This window comes from Physeter macrocephalus, chromosome 3 (assembly GCF_002837175.3).
Source record: "Physeter macrocephalus isolate SW-GA chromosome 3, ASM283717v5, whole genome shotgun sequence".
Classification (NCBI taxonomy): domain Eukaryota; kingdom Metazoa; phylum Chordata; class Mammalia; order Artiodactyla; family Physeteridae; genus Physeter; species Physeter macrocephalus.
Genome location: NC_041216.1, coordinates 24,285,720 through 24,307,373, shown reverse-complemented (window position 1 = coordinate 24,307,373; position 21,654 = coordinate 24,285,720). Strand labels below are relative to the sequence as shown.

At 47.4% G+C, this 21,654-nt stretch overlaps 2 protein-coding genes across 6 annotated transcripts in view; one reads left to right on the top strand and one right to left on the bottom strand.

The window, feature by feature from the left end:
- Positions 1 to 4,823, top strand: part of TARDBP (TAR DNA binding protein) — a 10,311-nt gene extending 5,488 nt beyond the window's left edge. For 2 of the 5 annotated variants that reach the window (XM_024125613.3, XM_028487845.2), the window contains exons 5-6: positions 1,038 to 1,208; positions 1,596 to 3,534. In XM_024125613.3, coding sequence (XP_023981381.1) covers positions 1,038 to 1,208; positions 1,596 to 2,126 — 702 coding nt within the window. In that variant the 3' untranslated portion in view covers positions 2,127 to 3,534. The other 3 variants (XR_008616938.1, XR_008616939.1, XM_055083779.1) reach the window with 3 other exon arrangements.
- A 147-nt stretch (positions 4,824 to 4,970) lies between these two features.
- MASP2 (MBL associated serine protease 2) lies at positions 4,971 to 21,003 on the bottom strand. The gene is given in 11 exon segments (XM_024125336.2): positions 4,971 to 7,075; positions 8,299 to 8,359; positions 8,852 to 8,994; positions 10,922 to 11,000; positions 12,649 to 12,767; positions 15,991 to 16,135; positions 16,209 to 16,405; positions 19,459 to 19,590; positions 20,309 to 20,486; positions 20,582 to 20,813; positions 20,900 to 21,003. Coding segments are annotated over 11 exon segments (2,166 nt in total). The 3' UTR covers positions 4,971 to 6,299.
- Between the last annotated feature and the right edge of the window lie 651 nt (positions 21,004 to 21,654).

Below are 21,654 nucleotides of genomic sequence, written 5' to 3'. Positions count from 1 at the left end.
GTCAGAATGGCCATCATCAAAAAATCTACAAACAATAAATGCTGGAGAGGGTGTGGAGAAAAGGGAACCCTCTTGCACTGTTGGTGGGAATGTAAATTTATACAGCCACTGTGGAGAACAGTATGGAGGTTCCTTAAAAAACTAAAAATAAAACTACCATACCACCCAGCAATCCCACTACTGGGCATATACCCTGAGAAAACCATAATTCACAAAGACTCATGTACCACAACGTTCATTGCATCTACAATAGCCAGGACATGGAAGCAACCTAAGTGTCCATTGACAGATGAATGGATAAAGAAGATGTGGCACATATATACATTGGAATATTACTCAGCCATAAAAAGAAACGAAATTGAGTTATTTGTAGTGAGGTGGATGGACCTAGAGTCTGTCATACAGAGTGAAGTCAGAAAGAAAAATAACCGTATGCTAACACATGTATGTGGAATCTAAAAAAAAAAGGTTCTGAAGAACCTAACGGGAGGACAGGAATAAAGACGTAGACATAGAGGATGGACTTGAGGACATGGGGAGGAGGAAGGGTAAGCTGGGACGAAGTGAGAGTGGCATGGACGTATATACACTACCAAGGTAAAGTAGATAGCTAGTGGGAAGCAGCCACATAGCACAGGGAGATCAGCTCGGTGCTTTGTGACCACCTAGAGGGGTGGGATAGGGAGGGTGGGAGGGAGGGAGACGCAAGAGGGGAGAGATATGGGGACATATGTATATGTATAACTGATTCACTTGGTTGTAAAGCAGAAACTTAACACACCATTGTAAAGCAATTATAGTCCAATAAAGATGTTAAAAAATATATATATACTTTCATCAACTTTAAACTTTAAAACTTTATTCTTCATTGAAGTCTTACAAGAAGAAGTGCTAATGCAAAAAATAAGAATGTATCTACTTTTTAATGACTCACCTAATATAAAAGGCAGATAGGTTGTATTACATCCTCTACCATAATGCTGTTTTCATTGCTCATAAAATATTTCTGATGGTTTTCTTCCTTTCAATTTGACCAGCAAAGCCCAGATGAGCCTTTGAGAAGCAGAAAGGTGTTTGTGGGGCGTTGTACGGAAGACATGACTGCTGATGAGCTGCGGCAGTTTTTTTGCCAGTACGGAGAAGTGGTAGATGTCTTCATTCCCAAACCATTCAGGGCTTTTGCCTTCGTTACATTTGCAGATGATCAGGTATTTTCTCATAATAATTTTGTCCCAGCTAATTAGGTAATTTCTGTTGAACTTTGCCCTTCCAGCTAATTGCCACCCTTAGCTAAGCTCTCTGACCTTGTCCGCTGTGGGGTGTATGGGCCTAAACATTTGTGATAAACCCCTTAGATATTTTTTTAGTACGTGAGGTTTAAGTGGGGATGTTACATGTCCTTTGAAAATGAACTAAAAAATCCCTGCTGCCGTTACTAAAGCTAAAGGCTATTTTATGGTTTTAAATGAAATAAGTGTTCATTGCTTATTTTTTCTCCAGTTTAGATGATGGCTTGAAATCTAAGTTTTATTGCTACTTTGATGTATGAGTCAGTGGTTTAATCTCCTTTATTTACATCCCTTATTTTTTTGTAGGTTGCCCAGTCTCTTTGTGGAGAGGACTTGATCATTAAAGGAATCAGCGTACATATATCCAATGCTGAACCTAAACACAATAGCAATAGACAGTTAGAAAGAAGTGGAAGATTTGGTGGTAATCCAGGTGGCTTTGGGAATCAGGGTGGCTTTGGGAACAGTAGAGGGGGTGGAGCTGGTTTGGGAAACAATCAGGGTAGTAATATGGGCGGAGGGATGAACTTCGGTGCTTTTAGCATTAATCCAGCGATGATGGCTGCAGCCCAGGCAGCTCTGCAGAGCAGCTGGGGTATGATGGGCATGTTAGCCAGTCAGCAGAACCAGTCAGGCCCATCGGGTAATAACCAAAGCCAAGGCAACATGCAGAGGGAGCCAAACCAGGCTTTTGGTTCTGGAAATAACTCTTATAGTGGTTCTAATTCAGGTGCAGCAATTGGTTGGGGATCAGCATCAAATGCAGGGTCAGGCAGTGGTTTTAATGGAGGCTTTGGCTCAAGCATGGATTCTAAATCTTCTGGCTGGGGAATGTAGACGTTGGGTATCGTTAGTTGGTATAAACTGGTGGGAATTCAGATTTTTCTAAACTCATGGTAAGTATATTGTAAAATACGTATGTACTAAGAATTTTCAAAATTGGTTTGTTCAGTGTGGAGTATATTCAGCAGTATTTTTGACATTTTTTCTTTAGAAAAAGAGGAAGAACTAAAGGAATTTTATAAGTTTTGTTACATAAAGGGTTGAAATGAAATATTGAGTGTTTGAAAGTGAACTGCTGTTTGCCTGATTGGTAAACCAACACACTACAATTGATATCAAAAGGTTTCTCCTGTAATATTTTATCCCTGGACTTGTCAAGTGAATTCTTTGCATGTTCAAAATGGAAACCATTGGTTAGAACTACATTCTTTCCTTCTTGTTTTAATTTGAACCCCACCATATGGATTTTTTCCTTAGGAAAATCTCCTTTTTGGAGATCATGGTGTCACAGTGTTTGGTTCTTTTGTTTTTTGTTTTTGTTTTTTAACACTTGTCTCCCTTCATATACAAAAGTACAATATGAAGCCTTCATTTAATCTCTGCAGTTCATCTCATTTCAAATGTTTATGGAAGAAGCACTTCATTGAAAGTAGTGCTGTAAATATTCTGCCATAGGAATACTTCTGTCTACATGCTTTCTCATTCAAGAATTCGTCATCACGCTGCACAGGCTGTGTCTTTGACGGTGGGTGTCCCATTTTTATCCGCTACTCTTTATTTCATGGAGTCGTATCAACGCTATGAACGCAAGGCTGTGATATGGAACCAGAAGGCTGTTTGAACTTTTGAAACCTTGTGTGGGATTGATGGTGGTGCCGAGGCATGAAAGGCTAGTATGAGCGAGAAAAGGAGAGAGCGCGTGCAGAGACTTGGTGGTGCATAATGGATATTTTTTAACTTGGAGAGATGTGTCTCTCAATCCCTGTGGCTTTGGTGAGAGAGTGTGCAGAGAGCAATGATAGCAAATAACGTACGAATGTTTTTTGCATTCAAAGGACATCCACATCTGTTGGAAGACTTTAAGTGAGTTTTGTTCTTAGATAACCCACGTTAGCTGAATGTGTTAAGTGAAACGATACTTGTATTTCCCCTACCCCTTTGTCAACTGCTGTGAATGCTGTATGGTGTGTGTTCTCTTCTGTTATTGATCTGTAAGTGTGGTAATGTGAACTGAAGCTGATGGGTTGAGAACATGGACTGAGCTTGTGGTGTGCTTTGCAGGAGTACTTGGAAGCAGAGTTCACCAGTGAGCTCGGGGTGTCTCAAAATAGGGTGGAAGTTCTAATGTCTGTTAGCTACCCATAAGAATGCTGTTTGCTGCAGTTCTGTGTCCTGTGCTTGGATGCTTTTTATAAGAGTTGTCAATGTTGGAAATTCTTAAATAAAACTGATTTAAATAATATGTGTCTTTGTTTTGCAGCCCTGAATGCAAAGAATTCATAGCAGTTAATTCCCCTTTTTTGACCCTTTTGAGATGGAACTTTCATAAAGTTTCTTGGCAGTAGTTTATTTTGCTTCAAATAAACTTATTTGAAAAGTTGTCTCAAGTCAAATGGATTCATCACCTGTCATGCATTGACACCTGATACCCAGACTTAATTGCTATTTGTTCTTGCATTGTCCAAAGTGAAAAGTTTTTTTTTTTTTTCTTTTTAAATCTAGTTTTTAATAAGTCTGGGTGACCGCACCTAAAATGGTAAGCAGTACCCTCCAGCTTTTTCTTAGTGCCTCTGTGCATTTGGGTGATGTTCTATTTACCTGGCCTGTTAAAAATTTCCATTGGGAAATCATGCCTTCTAAAAATATTCTTATTTGGAGGAGTGGGCAAAACAATGTTAATTATTTTAAAATGCTTTGTAGCAAAGCCTATCAATTGAAGGGAATATCAGCACCTTTCTAGTTGGGGATTTGAAAAGTGGAATTAATTGCAATAGGGATAAAGTAGAAGAAACCACAAATTATCTTGTGCCTGAAATCCATTAAGAAGCCTGGTAGCTTTAAGAACTAGCAGGGTGGGTTGTCTGTCTGTGGCAGTGTTAAGTGAAGTGGGCTTTGTCTTCCAAAGGTGGGGAAATAGAGTAATGTTGAATAAAATCGCTTATAAAACTCAGATTAGACTCTCATGATGCATTGTTTAGTATGTAAAAGCAATAATATATTCTCTATTGTACTTAAAATGTGACTAACTTCTATGAGAGTTGAGCTCCTTTTCTAATGGAAGAATGTAAGTTTTTGTGCTGATACTTTACCTAATGCCCTTATCTAATTAGATTATGATAAATAGGTTTGTCATTTTGCAAGTTACATGTTTTAAACTTGAAGTCGTCCTTTAGACTTATGGTCGCCACATTGTTTTATTCAGTTTCCTCTGTAAAAGGATCTTGCGTTGTTTTAATTTTTTTTTTTTCTGCATCTAAATTGCATGATTTCCAAACCCTGTACCATCTGAATTTTGCATTTTAGCACTTGCACTATTACTCAGCAGCAGTAACATGGTAACACTTAAAATGGTATTCGGGGACCTCCAAAGACTAAACTGACAAGCCTTCAAGGAGCCCAGGGGTAAGTTATCTTTGTCGATGGCATGGTTTTGATCCCTTATTTACACTTGTGTAAATCTAGTTACCAGTCTTAGAAGGCTTTCAGTGTTGACTAGCCTTCTGTTAACATGTTTATGGTACTACATAGCTATGGGTATTTAATTCTACCCTAAAGAAAAAAAAATGAAGTTTAGAAGTAAACTATTTGGCAAAGATTTGTTTTTAAAGTCTATTTGGTCATCTAAATGCATTCATTCTAAAAAAATTTTTGAACCAGTTGAATAAAAATTTTTGTTGCCACCACAGTTTAGTGTCTGGAGTCTTACTGGAAAAACACAGTTTCTTTTTTTTTTTTTTTTTTTAATGTGACAAAGATGTTGGAAAGTTACCTTTAAAAAGTGAGTCTAAAGAAGTTGCACTTCATATGCACAAGAGAAGTTAATCAAAACTCACAATGAATTTCTACATATAATGGTAACTGTTTGGCTAGAATGAAAAACTTTGTTAAATGATAAGTATTAAAACTTTTTAGGGAGGAATGGCCAACTGAATGAAATGAGATTTTTAAGGTTAAGTCAGAGCTTAAATGCTGTCCTTAGGAAAAAGATGTTGAGTACTTAGTAATTCAGAAGATGTATGTGATAATTAGAATAATTTGTTGTTGTTGAATACTAGGAGAGTCACTCTTAACTGTGTATTTAAGTTCTGTACTTAGCTGTTGTATGAGCTGTAATCTGTTTTTAAGTGTGCCCAAGTATTCCACGTTCGTGGTAAGAAGGAAAAAAACACTACAGATTGATTTATCAATAATACCGCCACTTACTTTTAATGTTGTATTTCGTCTTATGGAAAATGCTACACTTGATTCAACTGTCTTCTGAATTTGAAAATAAAATATTTAGGTTATTTCTAAGTGCTAGGAACATCCTCACAGCTTAATTAAAATCTTAGCGTTGGAATTACCAGGTCAAAGACTTTGCATGCTTTGAAGACTTGCGAAGTATATTTGCCAAATTGTCCTTCAGAAAATTCGTTGTCCTCGACAGTGTGAACTAGTGCTGTTCCATGTTCTTTTTGTCTGCCAGTTTGAGAAGTGAAAAACTACAGCACTGGTTTTAACATGGAAATCAGTCTGTTCCTAGGCCAAAGTATTGATATTTCCAATTTATCTACCCAAGAAAAACATGATTCAAAGTAATTCCTGAACCAATACTGCTATAATATGTAACACTCTCAGAGAACAATAAGAACAAGTACAAAAACCTGGAGAAAAACAGTTAAAGAACATGAACAGGCAATTTCCAGAAATGCAAATGGCCAGTACAGAAAGACACTGGACTTTTGTAAGTAAATCCAAATTTAACCAGTGAGTTTCTGTTGGATTGGCAACAATGAATATCGCTACAATGGTTTATGTCCCTTTCAATCAAAGAGTAAGCGGTGGAAAAGTGGCAAGTGGAGAAGTGCCTGTTCAGGCACATCTCGCCTGTAGTTTGGTTTAGTTTGGTTTGGTTTTGAGGTGGAATGGCAACTGTCCTGTTAATGTTTCTCAGGTCAGTTTGCTGCTGAGGTCTTTTACAGGTATTTTTTAGAACAAAGAATCACGTACTCACCGAAGACACACGAGTTAAAAATTATTAATTATGTTCTTGATCCAGGGAATATAGTTAATGACTTCTGTGTAGACCGCATACTGATCTGCTTCCCCACAATTAATGGAACCCCAGGACACTATTCCTCCCACAAACCATTTCTGTGTCTCATTATGTAGAAACACTAATGCCCCCCCGCTATCGCCCTTACAGCTGTCCTTGCCCCCACTTTCTAAACCAGCACAAAGCATGTTGTCAGTTACCCTTCCCCCCGGATAGGACTTCTTTTCATATGCTGCAGTACAGTTTTGATGGTCACCAACTGGTGTGTCAACAAACATTAGATTACTGGCAAGAAAACCCCTTTGGGTTAATCCCCATCCAGATGCAGTTCCAATATCATTGGTTCTCATGAAGCATTCAGCTTCTTTTCTTGGCAAGCAAATAGGCATGATGTTGCTATTTAATACATCTTTGTTCTTCAGTTCAGTCAATGCTATGTCATTATTGTAACCAGCATCATGAGTGTAACGTTCATGTATAAAAATGGCCTCGGCCCAGGCTTGTGTATAATGAGGTGACAGTCTCTTCAGGGCACCCATTCTAATGTCTAGGGAGGAGGCGTCTTCTCTTCGCTCATATACAGCATGAGCAGCTGTTAGGATCCAGCTGTCATAAAGAAGTGCACCTGCTGCTATAGTTTTACCTAATAACAGGGCTTGCCAAGGAAAATCGCCAAGCTTTGCATTTTGTCCTCCATATACACGACCTTCTGTGGTACGGATGGATATTCCACAAACGGGGGGAAAAAAGATGTATAGAGCCTTTATAGACACCCGATGGTGTTTCTTCTCCAATTATTACCACTTTGGAGTTGTGTATATGTAATTAATGTCAACCAAAAATTGCATCACATAATTTGGTGGGTGTCCACCTATACAGGCAAGTGAGACTGCTTAAAACACTGTTAAAAGACCTGATAAAACCATTTGGTATTTTTTAGCTCCGCAGAAAATGAGGTGAGTGAAAATTAACTTTTAGAAACTGATTTGTTTTACTAAAATAATTTGGTCTCACAATTGGGAAAATATTTAATAGGGCAAACAGGAATTGTCTGAGCTGATGTGCGTAGGAAGTGAAAAATAACCTTTTCATTGCTTCTGTTTTCCTACTTGTAAAATGGGGTATTTACCATGTAGTTCTGGGAAGGCAGAAACTAAGATCACTATCATAGGATTTGCAGAATTACTTTCACCTTTGTACATTAAAATGTTTTTAAAACTTAGAATGTTGCAGTTGTAGCGAGGAACCTTCAGGTTCAGAAATTATTTTTGGTCTAGTTGATTCTTCCAAACACTAAACTTTGTTATGTATTGCTAACTAAATATGCTCATTAATGTAGCAAATATGTTTACTGTTGTGGCCGAATACTCTTATTAAAGCTCACAAGCATTGTGTCAGCTAAGATGCAGGTTTTATAAAAAGACTAAGCCAGATAACACAGGGGTGATGAATATATTATTACCTTTCTGATTTTTTTTTTTTAATTACTCAACTATATCTTCAGAGCCGATTCTGGTAAAACTTTTTTTTTAAGTACTGTTAAAAGGCAAATTGCATTAATGTTTAAAAGCTAGATGTCATTGAAAACAGTTGCTTAGGGAAATAATGAGGTTATTAGCTTTGGGTTTTAATAGCATTTTTACAGAGAAGAAATCATGTTTAGAAATGTATAAATGGTTCAAGATAATTTAAAAAATCATTTAATTTTTTGTGCTTGCCTAGTTGTAAAGGTCAAAAATAATCAAATGACTGATACAGTCAGCACCAACAACCTCTCCATATGGAAAGGAGGGTAATGAGAACATACTCTTTGGAAATAATAAGTTGGTCTGAGAGCCAAGTGCTGAAGTTAACATTTCTGCCTACACAGCTGAAGCACTACTTACTGTCTGCTACCCAGTTCTACTTTCCATCAGTTATGAATCTCGTGTATAAATGTATCCATTACCATGCTCACAGACGGGGTGGGGGGGGGGGGTGATTTTTCTCCTTTGGAGCTCGTCCAGAATCCATCAGCCTCACACATATTTACCTGCAAAACATTGAAAGAGCAAAAATGTTTTAACTGCATGTGAAAAGGTGGTTGTCATTTGCTTGAATACCCCCTTGAAAAATGTAGATTCTTGAGCATCAGTGGGAAATAGAGGTGTCTCAATAACCATTTTACATGATTTCATAAATAGGAGGTCTCTGCATTACCATGTATGCTTGCACAGTGGAAACCTTTTAGATGTGTAACTTGAATATGTATCAAGATCTTAAGTGCTTAATGATAAGGTTTTGACTTGTTAAATTAAACCATTTGGAATATATTGTGTGTTTGTAGTAGTCATTTACTAGATAAGATCTGTTTTCAGATTCTTGCAAATTGACATTAAAGTCACTTCAGCTATGATATTTTACTTAGCAGGTGGAAGAAGTGCCTTTTAATCTTTTGTCTAGCCTTAGCCAAAAATGTTGGATAAGTTTATTTTCAGATCATGAGGGCTTAGGTTCCGAATGTCACCCACCCCCAACTTTGAACAATTTGCTTACCGTCATTTGTTCTCATTGTGTAGAACTCATTACAGCGATATTTAACCACAGCTTTGTATATGGTCACCTCGGTACCCGTGATATAGTCCACTTGGCCGCTGGGTAGATCGTCAGGAGGGCCACAGTCAACAACTAATAAACACGGGAGAGGGAAGTCGGTTTGTACTTTGAATCGTAACATTAAAACGATGTGGAGACTGATAGGTGGTTGTGCTGTGTGTGGTTATAACTTGAAGTCATATTCAAGGTGGACATCATTTCATCTCTGAAAATGGAGAGAATCACCTCAGTGTGATTTTAAAGCATCACTCTCATCTCTGTTCCTAACTAAATGGCTAGGTTGAAGTGAAGGCCCTGGGCGAGGAGTTGTATGAGGCCTTCCCTACAGGAAGGGAATTTGAAACCACTTGGACTTCCTTAGCTTAGCACTCACAAAAGAAAACAGCACAGCCTGCACATGCCTGTACAGTCTGGCTTGATGTTAAATGGTACAATTTGGTTAGCCTTAAAAATAGAACAATACAAAGAAGACTGAAGGACTTGTTCTTATGATCCTTTTCCTAAGTTGACCTTTTTAGAAGACCTGGAAGTCATAATACCTTGAGTTTGGGTTAGAATTCACAACTGTTAGGACATTACTAATATGACATAACTAACCAATTTGTGAGACAAAGTGGTACCAGTCTAAAAGTCATAGTTTTGTACACAGACATCTAAAAATTGTTGATGTGTTTCTGTGGGTATTAAAAGATAACATAACGTTTTCAGCAACTTAATAGCAGTGTGTCTGGCTTTGTGTCAAGTGCGTTGTCTACGTTGTCTTAATTCTCTACAGATGAGATGACCATAACTACCCAGTGAAAAGTGGCAGAATCGGGGCTCAAACCCATACCTTAGTCCAACAGTCCTTCGGTGCCAGCTCTTCTTTACTGGTTTTTAAAAGAATTGGTAGCGGGGCTTCCCTGGTGGCGCAGTGGTTGAGAGCCCGCCTGCCGATGCAGGGGATACGGGTTCGTGCCCCGGTCCGGGAGGATCCCACATGCCGCGGGCCGCTGGGCCTGCGCGTCCGGAGCCTGTGCTCTGCAACGGGAGAGGCCACAGCAGTGAGAGGCCCGCGTAACGGAAAAAGAAAAAAAAAAAAAGAATTGGTAGTCTCACAGGAATATAAATTTTGAAATAAAAATATTCCCCTAGGAATTTTGTAGAAACCCTTGCACAAAACATGTGAAAGTATACGTACAGAGGTGTTACCTATGGCAGCATATGTAATAGTAAAAAACTGGAAACAATAGAAATCACATGAAATAAAAAGCATAGGTCCTCTGATGGAATACCATGCAGTCATTAAAAAGAACGAGCAGCTCTATGAGTGCTTGGATTGTTGCGGAAAGATATCCCAACAATGTTGGGGGGAAGAGTACATTGCAGTCAGATTTAGTTCAAAAGTATGTAATAGATATGTGAGTATAAATAGTATAGGAAATAAAGAGTATGAAGGAATGGACCGCAGTGTCTTACAGGTAGTTTGAGGATTTGGGCAAGAGAGGCTTTCACTGTATATTTTTGTAAATTTATATGTTTTTTCCATTTAACGCGTATCTTATAATTTTAAAAATATTAAAAATAAGGTATGTGATTCTTCACAAAACGGTAGTGAACGCCATCATCCCGGTTTGATGCGTATATGCCCCTACAAACAGTAGCCTATACATGTTTACATGTGTGATATATGTATTTGGAGGGCTATGCACCAAGATAACGAGAGTGATTATACTCTGATACGGCGGGATTATGAGTATTATAATGTTTGTACTTTTCTGTCTTTCCCATCTTTTATGAGTATTTTATACTTAGAAAAATATTTTTAAATACCATACTTTTCTGAAGCAAATACTTTTCCTAGTAGCTTGGTCCTGTCTTAACCTCTTAAAAGTGCTCTGAGAGACTGGGGATGAGGAGCAAATTTGGAATTCAAGCCCTGATAAATCATTTTTTAAAAAGACCGGAAGCAGCAGTAGTAGCAGAAGCAGCTACAGGCGTTGCGGTCACACGTGCGCACTGCCGCACTCCGGCATCGGTTGGTCCCAAGATCCATCTGTCTGACAGACTGCAACAAATGACTTCAGGGGCCAATAACCCTGAAGAGGAATTGAGAAAATATTAATTTCCTTGTTTATATCATGAAACCACTCCCCAAAGCTCTGCTCCCACCGTAGTTCTTCGAGTGTTTCAAGAGATGCTCCCAAGGGGGTGATGCACCCACGTGACACGCAGCCCAACTGCCTTGATACATGTGTGTACTTGGTGATGTCACCTGTGTGTGTATCTCATTTTTAAAGATGTTGACCTCTGCAGCAGTTTATATTTTCTGCTTTCCGCTTAATCCAAGAATACGTCAGATTTCTCACAAGTTCCTGCTGGTGTTCCACCATTTCTTTATGTAAAGTGCCAAAGGGTGACAGTCAAAAGTTTGGGGAAGATCAGCCTGATCAGACATGGAGTGAATGTGTCTGAATTTTTCTAGCCTGCGGCTATTAACTGGAGGAAAGTTATTTAAAATATCAATATTTCCAGGAGCTTCACACGTGTGTTCTCAGTCACTTTCTGTTGCTAATATTTAGCGGGACATTTTTGGCTTGTTTAAATATTTTTCTAAAATCAGACTTTAAAATGAAAGAAGGTGGCTTTGACTGAAGCTTTATGCTTCAAAGGAGAGCAGGATGACTTCTTTTTTCCTCAGAAACTGAACAGGCTTGCGGTCCAAGTTGCTGTGGAAAGAGCTCGCCCAGAAGTTTACAAGTTGAGCAAAGTGTCTCACTTTTTTGGGGGGTCGGGGGCGGTTGTCCCTCCACAGGACTGGTTGCATAACCAGCTATCTTTTCAGTGTTATTACTTTTTACCACTGGGATTCAGTGACATTTTGAAGAACATAAAGAGGACATGTTAATCTCTTACCTGTGCCCCTAAAGCAACACACTAAGCATTTTTTGAAATTACCCTCCTTCTCCCTTAACAGTGGTCACTGTTTATAACTTTGCAGAATATACTGTTTCCAAGGGCCGTTTAATTTTTTTGTGGGCCCAGGAGTTGTTTCATGTAAAGGTCATTTGACCAGGAGGAGCTTGATTTAATGCAAGGTGATAACGCAGATCACATGACAAACATTTCAGCTGCTTTACCAAGAGCTGCTGTAATGTGTGTGAACAGAGAAAAGGTGTTCATTTTAATCTCCAGCTTTCCAAAAAAAAAGAAAAAAAAAAGAAAAAGCTTTTTTAAAAAGTGGAGTTCCGGGCTTCCCTGGTGGCGCAGTCGTTGAGAATCCGCCTGCCAGTGCAGGGGACACGGGTTCGAGCCCTGGTCCGGGAAGATCCCACGTGCCGCGGAGCAACTGGGCCCGTTGGGCCTGCGCTCTAGAGCCCACGAGCCTGGTGCCCGTGCTCTACAACAAGAGAAGCCACCGAAACAACAGAGTACCGCCCCCCCCCGCCGCCGCAACTAGAGAAAGACCATGCACAGCAACGAAGACCCAACGCAGCCAAAAATAATAAATTTTTAAAAAAATTTTAAACAATGGAGTTCCTAAGAATAGAAAATTCTCTGTAGCCGTTTCTCTTAGCAAATGTATCATTTCTTTGAATTTTATTGTTTAATCACAGGCAAAGTAAACCACCATGCTGACAACAGCTGTTTCCCCATTTTCCTTTCACATATTTGCTGATATAAATATGTATTCATTCAAAAACCGTCATGATTGTGGTGCACTTAAACAGCTTTGTATTAACTTACTTGCAGAAGTTCGTAGCCCGACTCGCAAAAGACAAAGAAGCGGTCTTTCAGGATGTGTTTGGCCTGCATAGGGGAGATGTGGCCGTTAGGTGGTGCCATCGGGTCAGGGCAGGGCTGAGCTGCGCAAGGAAACCAGATGTCTGGGGTTTAGCTGGCTCTATAGCAGCAAGTCTGAATTTAGCAATTAGAAGTTCTTGGTTTATAAATGAAACACTTAACGTGTAAAGAGAGCTTGCCACAGTGGGGTAGAGTTCTTAAGATTTAAAACCAAAGGCAAGATTCGTACAAATTAGGATTTGTCGCCTGGCCTGGGCTTCAGCCAAAGTGATGAAAAGAAAGCCAGGCACGTGGTAAGGGAGCAAGGTCACGGCAAAGGGACCATCTGCTCCACGCCCGGGGCCTCACACACACCGCTGAAAACCGGAGGAGTGCAACTTGAGGGGGAAAGAGCTGGACAGCATGGGTTAAAATCACAGGAAAGCCTCAGTTTCCTCATCTGTAAGCTGAGAGTGATAACATTTGCTCAGCTTCTAGGGCTGTTGCGAGGACCAGATGTGAAGCACAGAGGAAATCGCTTTGCTAATAAGTGCTGGGCAACAGGGGGTTGCAGCCAGCGAACCCTCATAGCAGCCCTTGTGGCTCAGAGAGGCACCGGGGCTCAGGGCCAGACTGGCACTCAGGAAGCCTCGTACGTCCCTCGTGAGCACGTGCCCACAGGGCTCAGGGCTGGCTTCCACTTTGGCCCCCAAACCCTGGCCTGTTGTCACCCCAAGGCTTCAGCCAGTCCCCCATGGCTGCCCATCCCCCAAGGCCACCCCTCAGCCCACGCAGGTCATTTGCCCAGTCCCCTCCTTCCTCCAGCAGCTGACCCCTGTGTCCTGCAGTGACTCTCAGTCCCAGGCAGGCCCCAGAGTCTCTCCTCTTGGAACCAATCCCCAGGGATTGTTCCAGGTGGCCCTGTTGGGGCCCAGGGCTTCCCGAGGCCGCCTCATACCCAGGCCAGGGCCCTGCTGGCATTTCCCTTCACAGACACCTCCAGGCTCTGTCCCGGCCCCTTCTCACCCACCAGCCTGGCAAACCTGACTCTTCCCTCTGACTCACTCTGAAAGCAATGCTTCAGTTTTAGAAGTTTTATTACTTCGACCCATGGGAAAACAAAAGGCTTTTTAAAAATGAACAAGAGGCAAATGCAATGTTCCCAAAGTGCTGGTCTCTCCCCTCCTGACCCCTCTCTCACCCTTTCCCACAGAGCTGGCCCACAGGTTAATATCTTTCCAAATTCCATCTCCTCATTTTTTAAATTACTCCATACCTCCTCCATGCTCACTCGATGTCTTCTGCGTTAGCCCACTAATCCCCAGCTTTCCAAGGAGATATTGTCCTTCATTGGATAACGGGGACATTAAGTCTCAGAAAAGTTATGTTAAGAGGTTCAATGTCACATGGCCAGGAAACAGGATGCGTTACAGCCGGGACGCCAACCCGGGCAGTCTGACACCCAGCCTGCGCTCTGAGCACGGCTTGGGGCCCTGGGTGTTTTGCTTTGGAGCTTCTCCAGCTCAGTTACTCTGTCCTTCCAAAAACATCCTGAAAGACCTGTTGGCTGAGAGTGGTGAGAGGGACAGACACGTCCAGAGGTCAGTGCCCGGCAGGTGGGGGACTTGGACTCGTGTCTCAGGAGGTGGCACCAAGAACTACTGTCTACATTTGAGGGTCTGTCACGAGGAAGAGGTGGTGGAGGAGGGTCCGAGAGGCAGAGTGCAGACTCCCTGTCCAAACCCTCCGTGTCGGGTGGGAGCCCCCATCTCTGCTTACCCCATCGCACCCTCTTACAGCTCACACCAAGAAAGGTGGAGCCTCTGGGCTTTTGCACATACACTTCTCTTGCACTTGGAACACCCTTCCACCTTCCTCCAATACCTACTATCCTTTCAATCCAATCTCGTATGCTTCCTGTCCCGGGCCCCTTTTGTTAGCACCCAGCCCCTGCCTGGGCCAGGTCCCTCCTCTGGACTCTCACTGTGTCTGGTGCTCGGCTGTGCTTGTCACAGGGCTGTGGTCATGTTGCTGTGACTAGGCTGAACTGACAGCAGAGGTATTACGTATGCCCCACACAGGGCCCGGTGCACATCCATAAGATAGATGGATGGATGGATGGATGGATGGATGGATGGAAGGAGGGAAGCATGGATGGATGGATGTGTGTGAGGGGTGGCATGAACGTGACTTGGCATAAGGGTTATAGCTGTCCTGCGACGTCTGCGGGGCATTGGTTCGAGGAGCCCCGTGAATACCAAAATCTGAGGCTGCTCAAGTCTCTTATACAAAATGGCAGAGGGAGTTCCCCGGCGGTCCAGTGGTCAGGACTCGGCACTTTCACTGCCGAGGGCGTGGGTTCAATCCCTGGTCGGAAAACTAACATCATCCCACAAGCTTCTCGGCCAAAAGAAAGAAAAAAAAAGGCAGAGTGTCAGCCGTCTGTATCCATGGGTTCTACATCCACGGATGTGGGGAGCCAACTGTATTTTGAGCTGATTATTTTATGAAACAGCAGACACAGGAGAGACTCTGAAAACAGAGTCGAAATTACCCTTTACTAAGGGAAATTTACGTTTACAGAGGAAATCTCCATTTGTAAGAGTGTCTCCCACTCTGTCCCAGGAGTAGGATGACTAAATCACTAGAAACTCTTAACAAAGGAAAAGACAGAAAAATTTTTTTTACTAAAATTAAATTTCAAAAGCAAAAAACAAGAAGACAGAGTCTTTAATCTGCATAACGAATCTTACCCTTGCTTACCATGCTTTTCCTGGTCACCTCCTCATAACTGGACTCCCCTGTACCCTTTCTCTCTTTTGCCTTTAGCTGAACACGCCTGGCCCTTCCTCCCTGAGGCAGGTCACAAGACCCTCACGCGACAGGTGTCTTCCCTACACCCCGAGGGAAGCCTTATCACCAAAGACAAAAGGATGCCAAGAAGAACCCTAACAAACAGGCCTGCCTAAGTCCCCCCCACCAGTTCACCGCCCTTACTTCGTGCTCCTCAGCCTATATCACACCCCTCAGCAAACCTAGCACAGAAGTACACAGTCTGAGTCTTTATTTCCTTACAAAGGCTCCTGTGCCACATAAAATTTACATGACATGAACGTGTCTGCTTTTTTTTCCCTGTTAACCTGTCAGCTTGCTTTTCAGACCCAGCCAGGGACACTGCGAGGGTTAAGGAAAGCGTTTCCCTCCCCTAACCTCCCAGGCCCGGCCAGGAAGAGTTCCGTCCTACGTGGCTCCGTGACGCTTCCGGAAGCGCGCCTGCCGCATCATCGGAGCCCCACCTGCCCTCACCTGGGCTGCTGCAGCGGGTCTCCCAGCCCCTGTGGCCCCCGACTGACCGGCGGCAGAGGCGATGGCCAGCGCTGCTCTTGGTTTCAATCCTGCGGGGCAACGTCTTCCCACCAAACGGGCCCCATTCCTCCTTGTCTGTTTGAATCTGAAAGTGGAGAGGCCCCTGTCACCTCCGGACCTGCCGGGCCAGGGGGAGGCAGCGGCCAGGGGAACCAGACCTTCAGGGAGTCGTAGGGGCACTGGGTCTCGGGGTGCGTCCCCACGTCAAAGGACTCCGCGAAGTCCAGGGTGACACGGGACCCCTCCTCCAGGCGGATGCTCTAGGTGCCGCTGGAGAGTTTGGGGTACGGCTGCGGGTATCCAGGGCTGCTGAGCACCCCAGAGCGGGCGGTGAGGACCTGGCCTGAGCACAGGGCTGGGGAGAGGGGAGGGGACAGGCGGGGTGAGCCAGGCGCAGGCGGCGTGGCCCAGGCCACCCGTCCGCTGTCACACGCCAGCCCCAGAGGTCTCGGCATCTCCCGAGACGGAACGCCCCACCCAGTGGCTGAAGGGACAATTTAGGGAGGGGTCTCTCTGGCTTCCAGGATGTAGCTGAAACAAGTGACACTTGGAGGTTCGTTCTCCAGGGCCCCACTCACACCCCCAGGGAGGATGGAGGCCCTAAGCCGAGGCTCCTGGTGCGGGGAACCCTGGGCCAGAGTCACAGTTCCGGGGGTGCGGGGAGTGAGCCACGTCAGGGTCTGCCTGGGGGAAAGGGGCACCGGGAGAAGTGAAGGGGACCTTCCTGTTCCCAGGAATTGGGCATGGGGAGGTGGCAGGAGAGGAGCCTCCCCTGGGCCCCCCCAGGAACACTCAGGAAGGCCTCCCCTGTCCACCTCCCTGGGTCTAGGCTCTGCCCTGGGGGGCAACTGAGGGCAGTTCAAGTCCACACTGATCAGAAGTGAGTCTGGTACCCACTTTCCCCATTGAAACAGCTGACTCTGCCTCTGCAGAGGGAATGTCTGTTGGCGTCACACTAGCAGGAGGGTTCGACCCCCCATCCCGCAGGTGGCAGAGGCGGGGACACGGGCATTCCAGGAAGTGAGGGACCCCAGCACCGCCTTTCTTCTTCCACGTGGCTGCTCCCCATGGGACAGAGGGAGCACCCCCGGATGTGGGGGACCAGACGGCCCATCCGTGAATCGATACCTCCTTGGGCCTCTCTGCTCGGGGTCAGACTCCCCCAGCCCAGCGCCCCCAGGACCTGAGGGACCCTCTGAGCAGGAGGTGGACCCCAGGATGCTCTGAGCTCAGTCCTTGGACTCCTGGTGGGGAGCAGCGAGAGCTCGGTTCCCCTGTGCGAGCCCCCTGCCCCTCTCTGGGCCGCGGTGCCCCATCATCAAAATGAGGGTGAGGACAGAGCAAGCCCCTCTGGCAAAGGAGCCTGTGGCCCCAGAGAGGCGGCTCCCACCAACTAGGGCCCATCGGGCTGAGATGGGGGTGGGAAGGAAGGGGGGCCAGAGTGCACACTGCTGCCCTCCCCTCACCCTTCCCCCCACCCCCCAGACACGCAGCAGGTGGAGGTGGAGCCGAGTTTATTGTTAGGTCCGTGGGCGGGGTCAATGGGGGCTGCAGGCTGAAGCGGTCTTGCCCGACCCAGACGGGAGCTGGAGGGCAGGCTAGAGGCTCTCCTCTGGAAGAGAGAACAGAGACGGGGAGAGACACGGGGGAGGGACACTGAGCAGGGGAGCAGGCTCAGCACCGAGGGTGGGGGCTGCTCGCTCCCCGGGCACCAGCTGGTTTTCTGTCCAGGCCCCTGGCAGGGGCGCAGAGGGGAGTCCGGGCCATGGAGGCCAAAGGGGTTGGCCTGCTGGGGGCTGAACCGGCAGCTCTGAGCTGAAGTTTCATGGAGGGGAGCTTGTGTGAGGCAGGCCTAGGGCCCCCACTCCTTCATCCTGGAGCCCCCCAAGGAGGATGAGTCCTGATTGGCCAGGTACACAGTGAGGGCCGACCACATGCTCACCAAGTGAATGAGCTGAAGAGGACTGACAGTGAGCCAAGGACAGGGTGGAGGCAGGTGAGGAGCTGGAGAACGTGGATGGATGAGTGCTTAGGTGGGTGGATGGGTGGGTGGATGGGTGGATGGATGGGTGGGTGGATGAACGAATGAGCAAATAAGGAGACTTCAGGGCTTGACAGACTGCCCGCCTGCAGAGTGAGGCTGCCCCCAACATTGCTTGTTTTCAGAGCTGTGTGAGTCCAGCCTGCAGACCTTTCCTCCACGGACCCAGGTAAGGATGTGACCACACGATACAGAGGCAAAGCCCTGGGCCTGGGGTCCTGATACTTGGGTCCAGCTGAAGATGCCCGACCTAGAACAGAGCTAACTCTGCTTGAGATCAGAGAGAGGCTGAGGCCCACTCTTCTCTCCCCTCCCAGATCTCGCACTGCCGTCTGCCCACCCGGAGCTCCTGTGCCTGTTATTTCTTCGTCCCTGGACATGCTCAGCCACCTCTGACTGGTCTGCGCACCTCTGAGAACAGGCCGCTGCTGAGCTCCTGTGGAGATGCACCACCCAGCACCCCTTCAAGGAAGGACTTCAGGACCAGCCTCAGCTGCAGAGCTGCTTTGCCTGAGGTCAGACATGGGGAGCTGGGGGGAGCACTCAGAGACAGCAAAGGTGGGAGGATATTAAGGGCCTGCATCATTATTTGTCTCCTTCCTCTATCTAATCCTGCTTCCTCCTCCTCCCCCTCACAGATGTTGATCCCTGTAAACATCTTGCACCCCATACTCTGTCTGGGCTTCAGTTTCAGAGAACATGACCTGAACAGTTCACTCCACTCAACTGAGGACCTCCAGGTCCTCCCTGCAGCCGGTACCCTCCACATGCTCTATGAAGGCCCTGCTTGCGGGCTCTAGGGTCCAGAGTGACCAAGACGCAGTCGCCAGGAGCTCCTGTCCCTGGGCTGTGCCTCTTCCCTCCCATGCCCACCCCTCTCCACCAGCCTGACTCTCTCCCTGTCCCCTTACCCTTCTGCACCTCTGCAGCCCTAAGCCTCTCTCTCTGAGAGTCCTTCCTATGGCAGCCACGTGGCCAGAGCGGCCCATCCGGGAACCCTCAGAGGCCAGACCTCCTCTCAAGGTCAGTCCTGCCCCCTTCAACAGGCAGGTCCTGGGAGAGTCATTCCTTCAGGGCTGGCTGGAGACATGAGTCAGGAGACTCAGAATTCTGCACCCTTCAAACCATATGCTAAATATGGCCCGGCATTTATTTGGGAGGGTGGGTGGGTGGGTGGACGGATGGATGGTGAGAGGGGACAGAAGATCTGAAAAGGAGCCGTCACCCAGGAGAAGTGTCTAGTGGGCCAAGGCCAGTGGGCCCTCCAGTCGCCTGGGCAGAGCAGCTACGGCCTTGAGAAGCCAGCTGTGCCTTGGGGCAGGGTGGGGGCGGGCTGGGCACAGGGTGGCCCTCCAGCTGCAGCTCACCTGAGCAGGTGTGCTTGTTCCTGTGGAGAACAGAGCCCGCGCGGCAGGAGCAGTAGAAGCCACCCAGGTGATTGTGGCCGTGGTGCTCGCAGGTGGGGGCCTCTCCTGGGGGCACCTGGCACTCGTCGATGTCTGGGGGAGGGGCCGGCAGGCAGTCAGCAGGGAAGGAGATGGGACATCGCTGAGGCCTAGGCTCGGGTTTAGGGGCCCTCCAGTATCATGGCCTGACCTGAGAGGAGCCTCCTCTTGTCTGCAGGTGTCTCATGCCCAGCTGAGCGCCAGAGGCCCGGGGTCACTGCGACCTCCCTGCAACACTTGGAGGGAGACCTAAATGCCATCTTTTTTAAACCAATGAAGGTTGAATGGTCCTGCTCGTGGTGACTAGGCTAGTGAAAGGAGTGGCCAGCACGGGAACCCAGTGGGTGGGCCTCTGTATGGGTTTCACCAAATTCTTGCAGCAGTCTCAGGATGAGCACAGAGAGGTTGAGCCACTTGCCCGAGGCCAACAGCAAGCCCCTGCAGGAGCCGGCATCTGAAATCAAGTGTCAGACTCGAAGCCCACAGGCAGATGCAGCGCTCAGGCCAGCGGGGGCATCGCTTTCCATCTGTGAACGGGCTCACGGGGGCCCGTGAGGATGTCGCGGCTCAGCACCTGGCACAGAATGGGGCTCAGCCTAGAGCAGAGGTCCTGGCTGTTGCTGCTGTTTGCACTGGGATGATGATGTCAGACCAGGTGGGGACTCTCTCCTGCTGGCTTGGCAGGAGTCCAGCCTCAGGGACGGGGGCGGAAGGAGGGCTGGGCTGGCCCAAGCCAGAGCCCCCCGCACCAAGCGGCCTTCTCTCGGCTCACCCTCTGCTGAGTAGAAGGCCTCGAAGCCCGCGAACGGCCTCTCGTTGGAGTAGTCGGAGCGGAAGGTGACGTCGAGGCTGGAGCCCGGCGAGTAGAAGGTGGCGTTGCCGGGCGCCCGCTCCGTGTCCGTGCTCTCCGAGCCGCACAGCGTGGCCAGCACCGTGGCCCCGGCGCTCAGCTGTGGGGTTGCGGGTCACCTGCCGGCCCCCCCGCCCTCCCTCGAGGCCAGCCCCGCTCCCGGGGTCCCCGTCCCCCAGCCCGCCCTGCCGGCACCTTGACGAAGTCGTACTCGCAGAGGTAGGAGGGCTCCAGGTGGAAGTGAGTGAAGTAGAGGCGCAGGCGGTAGCCGGGGGGCGCCGTCAGGGCCCAGCGCCGCTCCTGGTTGTCGGCATACTTGCCCGGGAAGCCAGGAGATGCCAGGCGCCCGAACACGGGCTCGGGCCACTGCGGGCCCGAGGACGCGGCGGCCGCCGAGCCCCACAGCAGGCCCAGGAGGCCCAGCAGCCTGAGGGCAGCGCGGGGGAGGGGCAGTGAGGCCCAATCTCAGCCCCCCACCCCCCCCGCGGGGAGACCCTGGGGGCTTCCACCCACCTCATGGTGCACTCGGCCAGGCCCCGTCTGGAGCCCCAGGGCGCCTCACCTTTGATCTGTTTGTCCGGCGGCGGCCCTGCCCCCAGCCGCCCTGCCCCTGGCATTCTGGGAACAGACCCCATGACTCCTGCCCGCCCAGACTTCCGGGCAGGGAGGACAGGATGCTCCAGGAGCCAGGGGCTGAACCTGGATGACAGCCAGCTCCGGGAACAAATCCTGGCTCTGTCCCTCACCCTGAACCTCTGTGGTTCCCCCGCCGTGTGTGACTTCCGAGGTCGCCCAGGGTCTCTGTGACAGCGACCTCGGCAGTGATGGCTTCTAGGTGGAGATGGGGGAGGCACACACACGCACCTACCTTTGCCTCCTGAAACGCTACGATAAGAGAGAAGAGAAAAGTCTTAAAAACACGAGCCCACGACGGTGGGGAATGTGGGAGAGGAGGCAGCATCAACATTTAGGAAGCTGGGGAAACAGATGGACAGGTGGAAACGGCTCTCCAGGAAGCAACTCTAAGTTGGCAGTGGAATCAGGAATCGGTGGCACCAGGTCCTTCTGGACGCGTGTAAGAATCTTGCCAATCCCTATTTCCCATCCCCCGACCTCAGCAGAAACGTGGAGACTTATTCTTGGAGGGAGTATATGGAGAGTCCCAGGCCCAGCTGAGCATGGGAGGGGCAGACAGAAAACAGGGCCACTAAGCAGACGCACCAGCCTTCCTCTGACTCAACTCCTAGAACCCGGCAGCCACCAGGCTT